Source organism: Budorcas taxicolor, chromosome 8 (assembly GCF_023091745.1).
Source record: "Budorcas taxicolor isolate Tak-1 chromosome 8, Takin1.1, whole genome shotgun sequence".
In the NCBI taxonomy this organism is placed as follows: Eukaryota; Metazoa; Chordata; class Mammalia; order Artiodactyla; family Bovidae; genus Budorcas; species Budorcas taxicolor.
Genome location: NC_068917.1, coordinates 67,644,265 through 67,660,555, shown reverse-complemented (window position 1 = coordinate 67,660,555; position 16,291 = coordinate 67,644,265). Strand labels below are relative to the sequence as shown.

The 16,291-nt window shown below is 43.4% G+C and overlaps 1 protein-coding gene across 3 annotated transcripts in view; it reads right to left on the bottom strand.

Moving 5' to 3' along the window:
• Positions 1 to 16,291, bottom strand: part of NR4A3 (nuclear receptor subfamily 4 group A member 3) — a 39,535-nt gene that overhangs the window by 4,338 nt on the left and 18,906 nt on the right. For all 3 annotated transcript variants that reach the window (XM_052644649.1, XM_052644647.1, XM_052644650.1), the window contains 2 exons: positions 12,465 to 12,664; positions 9,661 to 9,839 (listed from right to left, as the gene is read on the bottom strand). In XM_052644649.1, coding sequence (XP_052500609.1) covers positions 9,661 to 9,839; positions 12,465 to 12,664 — 379 coding nt within the window. The remainder of the gene's footprint in view (positions 1 to 9,660; positions 9,840 to 12,464; positions 12,665 to 16,291) is intronic.

The window sequence follows — 16,291 nt, the reverse complement described above, 5'->3', positions numbered from 1 at the left end:
GAATATATGAATTGGAAAGCATTTGAGTCATTTAGTTCAAACTCTCTAAGACAAGAGTCTCTACTACAAGATACCACAAAGAGAGTGCCTGACACCAGCCACACTGGGAGTTCACTTTTATACCCTGATAATAAAAATATATTTAATAGTACTTTACATTACATTCTAAAAACTTAGATTATTTTATTGTTTTATTATTTTACTCACCATAACTCTATGAACTAAGCAGGGCAGAGATAATTTTTATTCAATGAATAAGAAGGTTAGGGCACAGAGAGTTAAGTGATTTGCCACAGTCAAAGTTAACATGTGGCTAATTTTTTTCATGCCAAGTTCAGAGATATTTCTATTATACCTGGTTGCCTTGAACATTGTTAGAATGTCCCTTCTCTTCCTGAGATGAACTCAGCCTCCCTGTACCTCCCTCCTACTTTCTGTGTATCTAATTAGCTAATTGACTAATTGCTTCTTTCAACAAATATTTGAGTATCTGTTCTGTGCCCAGCAGTGTTATAGCCACCGGGGTTAGAACAGTGTACAAAGCCGAGCAACAACTTCCCTGGTGGCTCAGACAGTAAAGAATCTGCCTACAATGCGGCAGACCTGGGTTTGATCCCTGAGTCAGGAAAATCCCCTTGAGAAGGGAATGGCAACCCACTCCAGTATTCTTGCCTGGAGAATCCCACAGACAGAGGAGGCTGACAGGCTACGGTCCATGCGGTCATAAAGAGCTGGACACCACTGAGCAACTTTCACTTTCTGTGCCAAGCAGAAAGTTATAGCCACTGGGGTTAGAACAGTGAACAAAGCGAACAACAACAGATTGCACTCCTAACCTGCCTCGTGTTAGTATCTAGACACTGCTGGATTCCTATGCATTCTAGCTAGCCATGCAGTAGACATCTCTGCTAGGAGAGAGAGGAAGGCAGGGAGGCAGGAAGGCAGGCAGTGGGGAGAAGGGAAGGGAAGGAGGGAAGGAGAAGGTTTCGAAACGGAGAGAGATGGGGAGAGACTGATTGAAAAAACGAAGCTATTTAGCTTTGTGCTCCTGTTCTTCCCTCTTCACCAGGTTAACATGTATTCATCCTGTAGATTACAGCCCAAACATTTCTTCAAGGAAGCTTCCCTTTTTACTCCCAATCTAGATCTTGTTCTCCTATGGCATTTTCTCTATTTTTTTTTTTTTCCCCTTTGAAGGATATAACAGGTTGAAATCAGATTTTTTTTGTGACCAGTGCCTGCTTCTTCCATTAAATGTAAACCCCATGGACTGCTGCTCACTTTCTCACTATTGTATGGTTATTATTTGCAGTTTAACAAGAGGTCCAATAATTTGCATGCACGTGAAAGTTGGAGAAGCTGTTGTTAACAGTCAATCCCAGTCCCCATAAGATGTTTGATACAGTATACGACTAGCGTTCATTCAATCTCTGTACATCTCACTACTCAAGGAAGGAACTCACTCCCCATGGCTGCTTATCCCAATTTCAAATAGTTCTGTCTTTTAGGAAGCTTTCCTTAAGTTGAGCTAAATTTTGCCTTCCTACAGTTTACAGTTCTGCCTCTTAGGCCCACACAAGAAATGCCAAATCCTCTTCCTCATGGCAAGGATCAGGGGGTAAGGAAAGGAGTGATGGTACCATTAGTAGCCTCAATAAGGAAAAGTAACTTCTTTTGACTTTGAGCAGGTCTTGGCACAGGCCAACTCAGTAACAACAATAATATAGGCCCAGCCAAAGGGGAAGGAGAAGAGAGCACCTGGGGAGAGATGTGTGTGTAACTCAGACACCCACTAACAAACAAGACTTCCTGCTCGGAGTTCTACTTCTTTCTCTGGGAAGTCATCTCGCTGCTACTTTTCATGTCAGAACATCCTTTCCTGACGGGCAGTCCCATAGACGCTGAGCCCACACTGCTCAGGAAACCACAAGTCAGTCAGCACCCTGTGCTCAGGCTATAATAGTGCATTTCAGGCTGTCTTTGATTTATTAGAGCAGGTGTCTGTCTCCCCAGTGAGACCACAGACTCTTCAAGAATAAGGGATTTTATGCCTGGCACAAATCAGATGTTCAATAAATATAGAGTCACTCTGAATTAAAATAAGGTAGTTCTCAGGAATTCTGACTATCTTCTAATAACAGAGTGGTAGACTAAAAATAAATAACACAGATTTTCCTAATTTGGGACACTTTCTGCTATTCTCACTTAACCCATTCATTCAAGCAATATTTATCTTATGCCAGATACTTTTCAATGCTAAAGTAATTACAAAGATGAATAAACCTCTCCCTTCCCTTAAGAAATCCTGAATCTAGCTGGAAAAGAAAGACACAAAGAAATTGCTTGATGTGATGTGCACAAATAACTGTAGGGAAGCATCAACATTTTGGGGGGCTTCAAAGGTGGTGCCAGTGGTAAAGAATCCACCTGTCAATGCAGGAGACATGAGAGATGTGGGTTCGATTCCTGGGTCGGGAAGATCCCCTGGAGTAGGAAATGGTAACCCGCTCCAGTATTCTTGCCTGGAAAAACCCATAGACAGAGGAGCCTGGCTGGCTACAGGCCACAGCGTTACAAAGAGTCAAACACGATTAAAGTGACTTATGGATTCTTAGAACTGCCACCTCTTCTTGGAAGTAAAACGTGTGCCACTTAGGGTAATAATAAAAAAGATTTGTCAAATTTTTTTTTCTGTAAAGTACACATTAAGTCATTGAATCTTTATAAGAAACCTACACGTAGACATCATTATCCCTGTGAAAAAGGAGAAAACTGAGATTCAGAGAGGGTAAGGAACTTGCCCCAAATTGCACAGTTAGGAAGTAAGCATGGTGAAGACTTGAACCCAGTCCTCCAATCTCCAACTCCCATGACATCTCTTTCCACTACTGTTTTTTTTTTAAAATATGATCCTGCCAAGTTTCACATTTAGTTTTCCTTGCAATGTAGCTGATGGCTATATGTGACAGAAAAACAGAGTAACCAGGTAACCAGTTTGAGTGAACAGGGGAGCTCTGAGAAGACAGGTGCTACTGGGTTCTGCCATGTCACTGTTTCACTGCTTTCTGCCCCCTCCTCAATCTCAAGTTCACGTTCCCATAAGACAAAAGAGAAAGACTACAGAAAGAAAAGAATAGTTCCTACCTGATGGAAGACATGAGTAGGGAATGAAAGCCATGGGGAACATTGATTTAATGTGGTGTCTTGCAAAATGGCATTTGGGCACTCAAGATTCTCTCTACTATCTGGTCTAAAACTGCCTTTCCAATCTTCTTCCCTTTTCAGTCTATGTGCTGTGCTTAGTCATTTAGTTGTGTCCGACTCTTTGCGACCCCATGGACTGTAGCCTGCCAGACTCCTCTGTCCATTGGATTCTCCGGGCAAGAATACTGGAGTGGGTTGCCATGCCCTCCTCCAAGGGATTTCCCAACCCAGGGATCGAACCCAGGTCTCTTGCATTGCAGGTGGATTCTTTACCATCTGAGCCACCAGGGAAGCCCACAAATCCTGGAGTGGGTAGCTGATTCCTTCTCCAAGGGATTTTCCTGATCCAGGAATTGAATCCAGGTCTCTTGCATTGCCGGAGAAGGCAATGGCACCCCACTGCAGTCCTCTTGCCTGGAAAAGCCCATGGGCAGAGGAGCCTGGTAGGCTGCAGTCCATGGGGTCGCTAAGAGTTGGATACGACTGAGCGACTTCACTTAAACTTTTCACTTTCATGCATTGGAGAAGGAAATGGCAACCCACTCCAGTGTTCTTGCCTGGAGAATCCCAGGGACGGGGGAGCCTAGTGGGCTGCCGTCTCTGGGGTCACACAGAGTCGGACACGACTGAAGTGACTTAGCAGATCTTGCATTGCAGGTAGATTCTTTACCAGCTGAGCTACCAGGGAAGCCCCTTTCACTCTATGGGAAATGCATTTTATTCTGTGGTTAGGTCATAATCATAAGCCGTAAGATAAATATTACATAGAATCAATACTTTTCCCTGAAAATTCTTTAAATTTTCCCAGAGTACAGGACATGCTCTCAGCTCTCACCATCAGAAGCAGGGAGTCCTTGGCCCACAGTGGATTCATGTCTTCTTTTTCATGCTCTTTCTAAGATATAGCATCATCAAGTGCAGTAGCTTGTACTCTTTTAGTTTTTCTGTTCTTCCTACTGAGATTACATATAGGATTTAAAAGACCTACTGTATAGCATAATGGCCTATATGGGAACAGAATCTGAAAAACAGTAGATATATGTATGTGTATAGCTGATTCACTTTGCTGTACATCTGAAACTAACACAACACTGTAAATCAACTATGCTCCAATAAAATCTTTAAGAAAAGGAAAAAAATTAAAAAATACATAATGCAAATCCAGCTCCTTGCTTTTCCCCAAAATGTGAAGAGTGCATAGCCATGCCCCTGCTATGCAGTTTCCTCCACTGCACAGCTGAATGTCCTTCCTCTAAATGGTCTCATTTCTCGATGCCATCTCCTTGGGAAGCCATGCATGACCAGTACCTCCATTTTCCTTTACCCTCAAAGTGCTAGCAGTAATCTGAACTTCCCCTGCCCTGAATCAATCCCTTTTAAGCACCTGAGCACTCATTAACATACACTGAGTTCACTATATCAACACATATGACTTCCTAGTAGACCATACACTTTTCTGCTGTGAATTCTGACAGCAGAATTCACACATGGCTCATCTTTGCATCCCTAGGGACTGTCACCATGCCCCACATATAGTAGGGCCTCAAAATTTATTTAGTGAACAATACTTATAAAATGGTAATTCTATACTAAGTTTTTATTTGGGCGGGGGCTTCTTATTTATTACACATAATTAACTGCAACTAGCTATCACCCCATTGGTATTCTATCAGAAGCAAAGTATTTCCATTACTCCTATGTCAGGAATATAGGAGTGGTTAGGGTAGATAAAGTGAGGACGTAAAAACATGTGACAACCACAACTGTGGGGAACTTCCTTTTACTGTGCGAAAGGAGAGTGATCTGAAAAAAACCATTTCCTGCCCCACCTCGCCACCTAGTTTTTTTATCAGGGCACAGAGACAGAAGTGGAGGAAGAGAAAAAAAATAAAAAGAACTAGGAAGAAATGTCATGTCTGTACAAACTACCAATGTGGTACAGATTCTTAATAACGTTTCCTGGAAGCAAGACTGGTTAAATGTCTAAAACCCCACTTCCTTTTGATAAGTTCTGTGTGGTTTGGAGCAGACAATTTGGGGACAAATTTTCACCTGCCAATAGCCCAACTGATATTCCACAATCACCTTTTATGATTGATGGAGCTTTCTCAGAGGTCAAGATTTCAGGGAAGCCCACGTTCAAATGAAAATTAATATGCATGACAATGTGCACTGCTGGTGCTCAGGCACTGCCCTTTCTGCCATTTCCTGAAGTTTTCACACATTTCAACCCCTCTCCCAACCAGCAAATCACAGAGTTCTGCGAGATCCAGAAATGAGAGAAAAGGCTTTGTTTTTCTTGTGTATTATAACTACAGCACCTATAACAACCAGCTCTGCACAGGCCGTGGGACTGACAGCAGGACCTGGAAGCACCCCATCAAGGACTGGGCCCTTTGTCAGTGCCTGGTAAGTGCAGCCGAATTTCTTTAATATCACTGTCTTTCTTCAAGCCACTCTCCAGCATCCTAGGAGATATTCACCAAACACACTGCCTTCTAAGGGTACCATCTGTTTCCTCATGCTGCCCAGTTTGACTTCGGACTGCTGGGGTTTGTGGAAAGGGCAGGCATGTGCCTGATTTGAGGGAGTCCCTGTCACCATCCATCCAGGATGGAAGATAAATGGAGAGAGCACCTGTTCTGAAACCAGTTTGGCTATATCACAAACCTAGTTATCTGTCATCCTTGCTGCCACCAGAGGGAATAGATATTATTATCTCCATTTTACAGATGGGGAAACTGAGTTCAGAGAAATGCATTTCTCAGTAGCATGCACTTATTAAATACGTGATCCCGGATTCAAACCTGGGGTGGTGGTCTCCAAAATCCCTGTAATTTCTGCCATGCCAACCTGTTTCCTCCCTGAGCAAGTCTCCACATTAACGGGCAGAGGCTGAGCAGCTATAGGTGGCTCAGTGGCAAAGGATCTAAGAGACGCGAGTTTGATCCCTGGGAAGATCCCCTGGAGAAGGAAATTGCAACCCACTCCAGTATTCTTGCCTGGGAAATCCCATGCAAAGAGAAGCCTGGCGGGTTACAGTCCGTGGGGTCACAAAGAGTTGGACACAGCTTACTGACTAAATAGCTGCAGCAGCAAAGCATCTGTAACTACTGTACACACAGCAAACTGCAGGCAGAGACGGGACTAGCGCCACCTTCTCCTAATTCCTAGTCTGTGTTCTCCACACTGAACTGCCAATCTCTCCAGGCTGGGATTGCCTGGCACCCACATGCTGTGACCTCACTGTTGTCTATTAATTTCTACTTAAAGGGTGAAACAAAAAAAGATGTCAGCCTCAGGACCGCCTCTTAAACCAAACTTTCATACCTGGACTGGCTTTTTCCCTCTTAGTCTCTTTCCTGCTAAAATCTGTGCTCAAAACCAGCTGTCAGGGTCAGTTCAGTTCAGTTGCTCAGTCGTGTCCGACTCTTTGCGACCCCATGAATCGCAGCACGCCAGGCCTCCCTGTCCATCACCAACTCCCAGAGTTCACTCAAACTCATGTCCGTCGAGTCGGTGATGCCATCCAGCCATCTCATCCTCTGTCGTCCCTTTCTCCTCCTGCCCCCAACCCCTCCCAGCACCAGAGTCTTTTCCAATGAGTCAACTCTTCACGTGAGGTGGCCAAAGTATTGGACTTTCAGCTTTAGCATCAGTCCTTCCAAAGAACACCCAGAACTGATCTCCTTTAGAATGGACTGGCTGGATTTCCTTGCAGGCCAAGGGACTCTCAAGAGTCTTCTCCACCATCACAGTTCAAAAGCATCAATTCTTTGGTGCTCAGCTTTCTTCACAGCCCAACTCTCATATCCATATGTGACCACTGGAAAAACCATAGCCTTGACTAGACGGACCTTTGTTGGCAAAATAATGTCTCTGCTTTTGAATTTGCTGTCTAGATTGGTCCTAACTTTCCTTCCCAGGAGTAAGCGTCTTTTAATTTCATGGCTGCAGTCACCATCTGCAGTGATTTTGGAGCTGTCAGGGTAGACTTTTCTAAAATGCAAGCCTGGCCATGATGCTCCTCTCTGTGGATCCCCACTGCTCTCAAGATAAACCCCAACCTTCTCATCCAAGTGTGAAAGGTTCTCCATGCCATGCCTCACCTTAACCTATCACACCTGTCTCACTTCCCATCACTCTGGTTTTTAGACCTGAAATGTATGACAGCCACATTTTCAATGGCTTTAGCAAATTTATATTTATGCCTAGAATTCTCACTCCTTCCATTTTTGCCTGGAGATATCCTATGTTTTTGTCAAAGACCAGCTCACGCTGCCTCTTTTTTTTTTTTTTTCTGGTTTGGGTATATTTACATCTTAAAAAAATTTTTTTTAATGGAGTGTAGTTGATTCACAATGTTGTGTTAGTTTTAAGTGTACAGCAAGTTGACTCTGTTATACGTATACATGTATTCACTCTTTTTTAGATTCTTTTACACTACCTCTTTTGAGATGACCATCTCCCACCATGGGTCTCTCAGCACTTGTACCCACTCTCACGTCCCCACCTTGGCACTCAGCACTTCGTATCACATAGATTCTTTTGCGTGCTCTATCTCTTCCAGGGATATGTGTTACCATCTCTGAAAACCCACTGAATTGCAGCACAGTGCCTAGATCAGGGAATACTTGTCGATGAACTATACTCAAAACCCACTCCATAGAGATGTGCAATGTGTTGGCTTTATTTACTGAAAGCAAAGGTTAGCTGGCTCTGGTTTTTGTGTCTGTTTTTCTAAATTAACTAAATTTCATACTTTCTAGCTTTGAAGATTTAACTGTCCTAGGAAGAGCTGAATGATTTTAAAACTGAACTGGAGAGCTTCAGTTGAAAGCTAGCCTTTGAACCAGGTTCATTCCAGTCCTGCTGGAGTGAAACGTTTGTGCCTTCAATGTGTTTATTTTCTTCAGGTGCTCCCTTATGTGTGCCATTTGAAAGACCTCTTAATCAAATCCATCCTCTTGGAGACTGTTTTTCTTTTTTTTTTTTTTTTTGGTCAATGGTTTCCTTGGGAGCCTCTGGCAGGGAGACTTCTCATTCAGGACCAAAGACCAGGAGGAGTCACTTTCCACTTGGAATCCTGAGGGAACTGGTGTCCTGTTCCTCCCATTGCACACACCTTTACTCTTCTTGGCCTTTATGTAAACCATTAGATGATGAACCAGATTAGTCTGTTAATGTACTCAGACACATCTCACTGTAGCTATCAGGAGATGTCCCAAGGAGGTGTGTGTAAGCATATTTCTGATGCATCAGAAAAAAGGGCCCATGTGGTCCCCTATGAAACGCATCACCAGCCAAAAAAAATGTTTTCCATAGCCAAGAGCGTGTCAAGAATCTGAAACTTAATCCTCAGTCCAATGACCTAGCCTGTACTTGAGTCTGATGAAAAGGATGGGAGGTGAAACCCACTCTGGCTAGCCTCTTCTGGAGCCTCCATCTACTGTCACTACCTCACCAGGCCCCAGTTTGAACAAGAAGGATGAGATCGAACAGGAAACTCTGAAAGTATGAAGAGGGAGAGGGAAGCTGGGGCCTCAGGCAGCTATAGGGAGATGGTGTTCCCTTTCTTATCCACTGTGCCTTTGTTTTTCTTTGTCATTCTGCCTTGGAATCATTTATCTCCCAAAAGATAGACAGGAAGAGACATCTAAGGGGAGAAAGGCATAGTAGAGAAGCTGAATATGTTCTAGGCTTCTGGTTTAAACCCTTAAAGTAGTTGAGTTGAACCAGTTTTGCTGTATATGAATACCCATTTTCCTCAGTCCTCTGCCAATTAAAGTTGCTAAATAAAGCTGTAAATAAATAAATGTGTGTTTTATGTGCACGTAATTCTTTGGTTTTACTTTGGGTTACTACCTAAGGACGGGGGAGAAGCGAAGACCTACCCCTCTGCCCCACAGGACCAGGCTGGTTAAGGTAATCTTCCTTCAAAAGCTCCTGTAAAAGTAACCCTGAAGCAGTGAGTCCAACTGTCCACAGTGACCCTGTGGAAATTTAGATTTTCATATTACTGGGTTTCCTGACAATAACCAAACCCACTGGGAATTCTCCTTCCTGGAAGTTCATGACAATAAGTTGCAGTTGTGTGTCTCTTGTTTTAGACTATGATAAACTTAGTGGGGGACTTCCCTGGTGGTTCAGCGGTAAAGAATCCACCTGCCAATACAGGAGGCGTGGGTTCGGTCCTTAGGTTGGGAAGATGCCCTGGAGAGGGAGACGGCAACCCACTCCAGTATTCTAGCCTGGGAAAGCCTATGAACAGAGGAGCCTGGTGGGCTACAGTCCATGGGGTTGCAAAGAGTCAGACATGACTTAGCGTCTAAACAACAAACTCAGTGGATTTCAGCAAAGTGGGCCAATCATTTCCAAAGCCAGAATCAAACATAAGCCAGGAAAAGAGAGAGGGGGAGACACAGTCCCTTCATGTCATGTCAGGGTGGTGCTTACCTGTGACCATGCTCAGTGCTGACAGGCATGCTAAGGCTTGGATATCAAGGTTCAGGCTCTGCAAACTTAAGGAAAAGTCTTTAATGGAGTCGAGCCACTCCCCAAATCCACGAAGGCACTGAAGTCGATGCAGGACAAGTCCATTGCAGAACACAAACTTATCTTCAGCAGTGTTCGACCTACGAGAGAAAGTCGTCGGAGGGTGAGGATAGAGACACAAAAATAGGTCTGTTCAATCTGTCCAGTGGGATAACGTCATAATGCACTGGTACCCACACAGCTTTGGGCAGCCTTCACAAACCCAGCATGGTGCTGTGAAACCTGCCCAGACACCCTCAATGAACAACCCTGGGATAAACAACCACTGCTAGTGGTCTGCTGACTTCCCTGGTAAGCCTCAGACCTGGAGATGCTCGGAGTAGGGCGTCTGCTCTCTTAGGGTTAGAAGCAGTTTCTGGCTTGCCCTGGGGATGCTGGAAGTGAAGCCCAGTGCCCTGTCTCGCTGTGCCTTGAACACGAGACTGTTCCCTTCAGTGCTCCTTCGCCAGGACTTCTCTTTCATTTTTTTAAATGTCGAAAACTGATAAGGCCCGAGGTTAGACACTACAATTCCATCATGCAGACTCTAAAAACACCAAGTCCTCTCAAGTGCCAGAAATCAATCATAAACTGAACAATGGTCTAAAGTAAAAAGGGTCCTTGTTTTCTACTACATTCTCCGCTTTTAGCAGTGGGGCTGTAGAGGGCTATTTCTCAATCCATCATGATAGTTTATATTATGTCCGCAGTGATCCCATTCTTTTCTCATGGACGGAACCCTGGGACTTCTAGTTAGCACCACTTCACTGTGGAGCCTTGGGCACTCCTTTAATCTTTCTGCATTTCCTTATCCTTATCTATAAAACAGGAATTCTAATTGCTACCTCCAAAGAATGTTGTGGGAATTAAATAAAATAAAGAATCTGAAAGTCTATGCACAGTGCCCGAATACAAGAGGAGCCCAACCAGTGTTAGGTATAACTAATTCGGAATTTTAGATGGACCTTAACTCAATCTTAACTCTCCTTTAATTTTCAAATCTCTTGCCACATATTTCTCTCTCTTGACCCATTGCAGTAACATGTTAATGTCTTTTTAACAGTGTTTTTTAGAGAAATAACTTCATTCATTCATTCATTCACTCAGCAAGTATTTCTTGAGCACAAAACCAAGGCCATTCCTTAGCTGGACACTGGAGAAAACCTGATGAATACGGCCTACATGGTGTCTGCCCTCATGGAGCTGATTACTGACTTAATCCTTTGCTGCCTGCCTGGTAGATAATAGTCATATTGCTGATTCAGCTTGGCTCCTGCACATGCAGGATTGGCTATAATTATGCTTACTGGCAGTCTAGTTGTAACTCCACTTTGGTCTCTCCCACAGATCCGTCCACACAGGCATGCATGCACAGGACAGAATGATTCAATCTCAGGGTTTAAAACCTGGACCTCAGACCAGTGGCGTCAGAATTGCTAGAATATGACTTAAAAATGCAGATTTCTAAGTTAATATGTCACACTATGATTATATATATTTTTTCTTTTCCCCCATATTTCTTCTGATTTTTGCTTTATGTATCTTTGTTTCTTTGTTGTTAGGTGTCTAATGGTTTATGATGTCTATCTTCTTTGTGAACTGTACATTTCATCATTAAAAATATTCATCTTTCATTTAAAAAAATTAATAAATACATTAAAAAAATGCTGATTTCTAGACTTGCTTCAACGTAGATCCAAACCAAAACAGCTGGGAATGAGGCATGGGAATTTGCATCTTAAATGAGAGTTTTTGGTAACATGATGTGAATACTGGGGAGTGGGCAGCAGGGAAGAGAAAGAGGGGAAAAGTGATGGTTTTTCCTACAATATTGGTAAAACGTTGGTACCGTCTCCTACAAATATATAAATGAAAGGAAGCAAGGAAGATAGAATTTAAAATGCTACATGTGAACTTTATGGCAGAAGCTTAGATTCCAGGTTCTAGCTTTTTGAAAAATCAGTTTCTGTTTGTTTTTGATGTCACTGAGTGCGGTGAGGTGAACCAAATTTATTGATCCAGAAGCTACTCTTTTAGAATAAATAATGAAGGCTGCAAAGCTGTGGGAACTCTTTAGCACCCCCTCTGGTGTATCAGAAAGTAACACTAAATAGAAACCTGGGAGGTAAAGGCAATGCTGAAAACACTTGCTCCCAGGAAATACCTTATGTACCATGAGACTCTTCCTGGAATCACAGAATGATGGCGCTGCAAGGGGCTTTGCTGTGTGTCGTGCTTAGTCGCTCCGTCGTGTCCGACTCTTTGTGACCCCAAGAGCCAGCCAAGCTCTTCTGTCCATGGAGATTCTCAAGGCAAGAATACTGGAGTGGGTTGCTATCCCTCCTAGAGGAAACCTTCCTAACCCAGGGATCAAACCCAGGTCTCCTACAGTGCAGGCGGATTCTTCAACAGCTGAGCTACCAGGGAAGCCCATCAATTGCCAAATCCAACCTTTTCATTTTATGAAGAAGGAAACTAAATTTCTGGTGAAGCAAGTGACCTGCTTAGGGTCTTACAACAAGTCTGTTAAAACTAAGACTAGAACCCAGGAGACCTGGCTACCAGCCCAGTGTTCGATCCACTGCTCAGTTTTTTAATGCCTGGTCATATTACATATGTCTTTCTTGAGCAAACTTTTCACCACTGACTTAATTAAAAATCCAGCAGGTTTCAAACTTCTTCAAAGGAAGGAGTGGACGAAAGGAAGATAAAAGAATAGTAATTACCTGATGGAAAGTCTGAGAACAAACAGCTCCAAAAAGGCTGATTCTATAAGTAATGTCTGATCTTCTTTGGGAAGATCAGTAAATCCGGGAATCTTTTCTGCCCAGCTTCTGGATACATCAATGGAAGCTGTTAGAAGGTTGTAGAACTGTTGTACATGCTCAGCATCTGTGCCCGCAGCAGCCTGCTCAGTGGGACAGTACTAGAATGCAAATAACAGAGAAAGAGAGCAGCGTTATCTCAGTCCAATAGGGCTGACAGCATCATTTGCTAATTGGCTCTTGCAAGATTGTCAATGCCTTCTCTTTTCAGGAGGGCTTTCTTTGACCGCCAGAGCCCACTCTTACTGTGATTGACAGCAGAAAGTGCTAGAAATTAGCATCCTCCCTGGAGAACCTCAGTCAGTGGGTTGGTGGATAAATAACCAAGCTGTGTATCCCTTGGGCGGGGTAACTACAGTTCAATGCAGGTTCTACACTGTCTCCTAGAGTCTTCCTTTGGGACCAAGTGTCAGCCGCCCACACGGTGTTTTATGTGATGCTGCACATTTCATTGCTTGCTTCTCTTAGTCCTCATCCCCCTAATTTCCAGCACCTTCTAACAAAACAATTTGCACTAAAAAAAAAAAGATTGTCAATGCCTAAATCTTTACTCTTGGGTCCTAGAGTTTATAAAACCTTTTTGCACTCATAGTCTCATCAGATTCTCATGATAGCGCTGTGACATAAATAGATTGGACTCTGTTACCACTTAATAGGCAACGAAATTTGCTTAAGTCCCATGAGTGCACTGGTTTTCAGTCCTGACTGCAATCATCTGGGGAGCTTTAAAAGACACTCATGTCGGGTCATATCCACAGAGATTCTAATTTAACTGGTCTGGGATGGGGACTGGTCATCGGGAATTTTTAAAAGCTCCCCAGGTGATTCCAAAGGGCTGCCAGTGTTGAGAGTCACTACCCTAGGGGGTTGTCTTTGTGAGCCTCCAGGATCCACAGAGTCCCTAAGGCATAGCTGTCTTCAAACAAGATGTTTAATTAGTCCCTGGTTCTCAAACTGTGGTCCTTGGACCAGCAGCATCAGCAACACCTGGGAATGTGTTAGAAGCAAAAATCTCCAGCTCTGCCCCAGACCTACAGAATCAGAATCTCTGTGGGGAGTAGCCCAAGAAACTGTTTTATCAAGATCTCCAGGTGAATTCTCATGCACAGTGAAGTTTGAGAATCTTAGAATTAACCAGTTTGAGAAGATGAGTGCTTACGGTTGATGAATTTCTGAGAGATAAAACAAAAAAGGAGGGAGTGGGGGAGGAATGAGTCCTTGGCACGGCCCAGGCAGTAGGGTGCCATTAGACTCAGGACTTGTGGCTACTTAAATGAGTGAAAATCCTCTATCACACTAGCCATATATCAAGTGCTCAATAGCCACCATGTGGTATAGAATGTGTTCTGTTGGACAACACTGACCTAGAGGGCTCCAGGAGAAGGAAGGTGCAAGCAGGATTAAAGTCTCTACCCAGCTTTTAGCTATGCTGGTGGTGTCAGCGTTTTGCTTCAATCATTGGAGGAAAATCTTTCCTGCTCCCGGCAGAAAGATTGATACAGCAAGGTAATAATCCAGGGACATCCAACAATAGAGACTTAAGAGATATGCAAAAACCTTCATGTAAATGTGCATCATTGCCATCACAGAAACACAGCTGATGGTGCTTTTGTGTCTCCTTTCTCAGTTGATCTTCCAGGGGCATGGATTTTAATCCTTATTTTACAGATGAGGAAACTGAGACTCAAAGAAGCTCAGAAAGGCGAACAGACTTTCCCAAGTTACATAACCAACGGTGGTACAGCCAAGACTTAAACATGCCTCTGTCATTTCCAGTCCCACACCTTCTGGCTATTAACAGTTCTGATATTATTAGCTGGTGGCCTAGGATAGTTTTTAAAAGTATTTTGCTTTGATCAATGGAAGACTAGAGTATATGTGTATATGAGAATATACTCTGTAGTAAAGGTGGCACTTCAAAAAAAAAAATATTTTGCTCTCCATGTATATATTCATCTGGTCTCATATTTTGTCACCACCGTGACTGGCACATAATTGACTCTCAGTGACTAAACGATAACCATAACAAACCGTTGTTGAATATTGTTCAGTGAAAGAACAGTCAGGGGATGGAGGACAAAAAGCCAAAGAGCAAACAGGCGCTCACTGTAGAATTCCATAGGTCTGAAGAAATAAGGCCCTTGTCTGAATTGGGTCTCCCCTCATCCCACTGTGTTTTCCCAAAAGGCATCATGAAATAACAAAAGAAACATCAGACAAGGAGCCCAGTTACTTCAATCATAGATTTCTCTTGGCCCCTAATTTGTGAAATAAGGTAGCTCTGCTACTATAGTTATCTAGGGTAAATTACTTAGCTTTTCTGAGCCTCAGTTTTCTCCTCTGTACAATGGTGGTACTATTTTCCTCAACATTTTGTTGCAGTGATTAAATGTGATAACATATGTGGAAAACCTGGCACATAGAACATATTTAACACATGAAGACAGTAATGATACTGATAATGATTTTGATATTTAGAATTATCACTGTTCCTCAGCTCCCATATTATAAGATGAGGGATGAGGTTGAACTGGAAGGTTCCTAATTTTCAGCCTGACTTTCTAGGATCCCATAATATCAGGTCCAGTCCAAAGTCCTGGCTCCTCTATCCCCAATAATCTGCCCAGGGCCAGGATTCTATTAATATGAAGCCCTGGATGTTCAGAGTTGGAATGGGAGGAAAGTAGGGTAGAAGGAAGCAGTCATCTCTCCTTTCCTTGGATATTTAAGGATGACAGCATGATCTGGTGTCACACGGACACTCCCCACCACCTCCTTTTAGCACATGTACTATTAACTGGAGGAAAGTGGGGAGAAAAAGATTTTAAACTTTCTCTTCTTGCTAAGTCACTTCAGTCGTGTCCGACTCTGTTCGACCCCATAAATGGCAGCCCACCAGGCTCCCCCGTCTCTGGGACTCTCCAGGCAAGAACACTGGAGTGGGTTGCCATTTCCTTCTCCAATGCATGAAAGTGAAAAGTGAAAGGGAAGTTGCTCAGTCGTATCTGACTCTTAGCGACCCCACGGACTGCAGCCTACCAGGCTCCTTCGTTCATAGGATTTTCCAGGCAAGAGTACTGGAGTGGGGTGCCATTGCCTTCTCCGTTTCTCTTCTTACATGAATCCAATTCCAAATGTTCCCCACAGGCAGCATGAAATTCAAGGCAGCACCATGTTTAGAAAACTGATAGTACTACATGTGAAACTCTCAGGTAACGGAGAGTTGAGGAAAGAATGTCGGATCAGACAGCAAATCTCGGGTGCCTCCTCCAGGCTTTGACACTGACTTGCTGTGAAGCCCTAGATTAGGCACTTAGCTTCTCTGGGTCTGTGTCTGTCTCTGCAGTAGGAAGTGACTAGACTAGCCAACCTCCAAGATTCCTTTGGCTCTTGTAGTCAGTTGTCTTTCTGTCATTGATTTCTAGTTTAATTCCAGGGTGGGTTTGATGGTAGACACTGTATGATTTCAATTCTTTTACAGCCCAGACCATCATCTATCCTGGTGAATGCTCCACATGATGGCTCTTGCATTCAGTGATTCTGAATGTTGCTAATCACATCAGGTATGATGGTATTGCCTAGAATTTGATACTAATTCAGCCTTATTGTTTCAAAGTAGGGTGTTAAATGGAGAGAAAAAAACTAAAGAACATCAAGGAATGGGACCTAACAGCTCCCTCCTGCACTGTTGTCCCTGAAAGCAGGGCTCACAACTCAATAATCTCCCT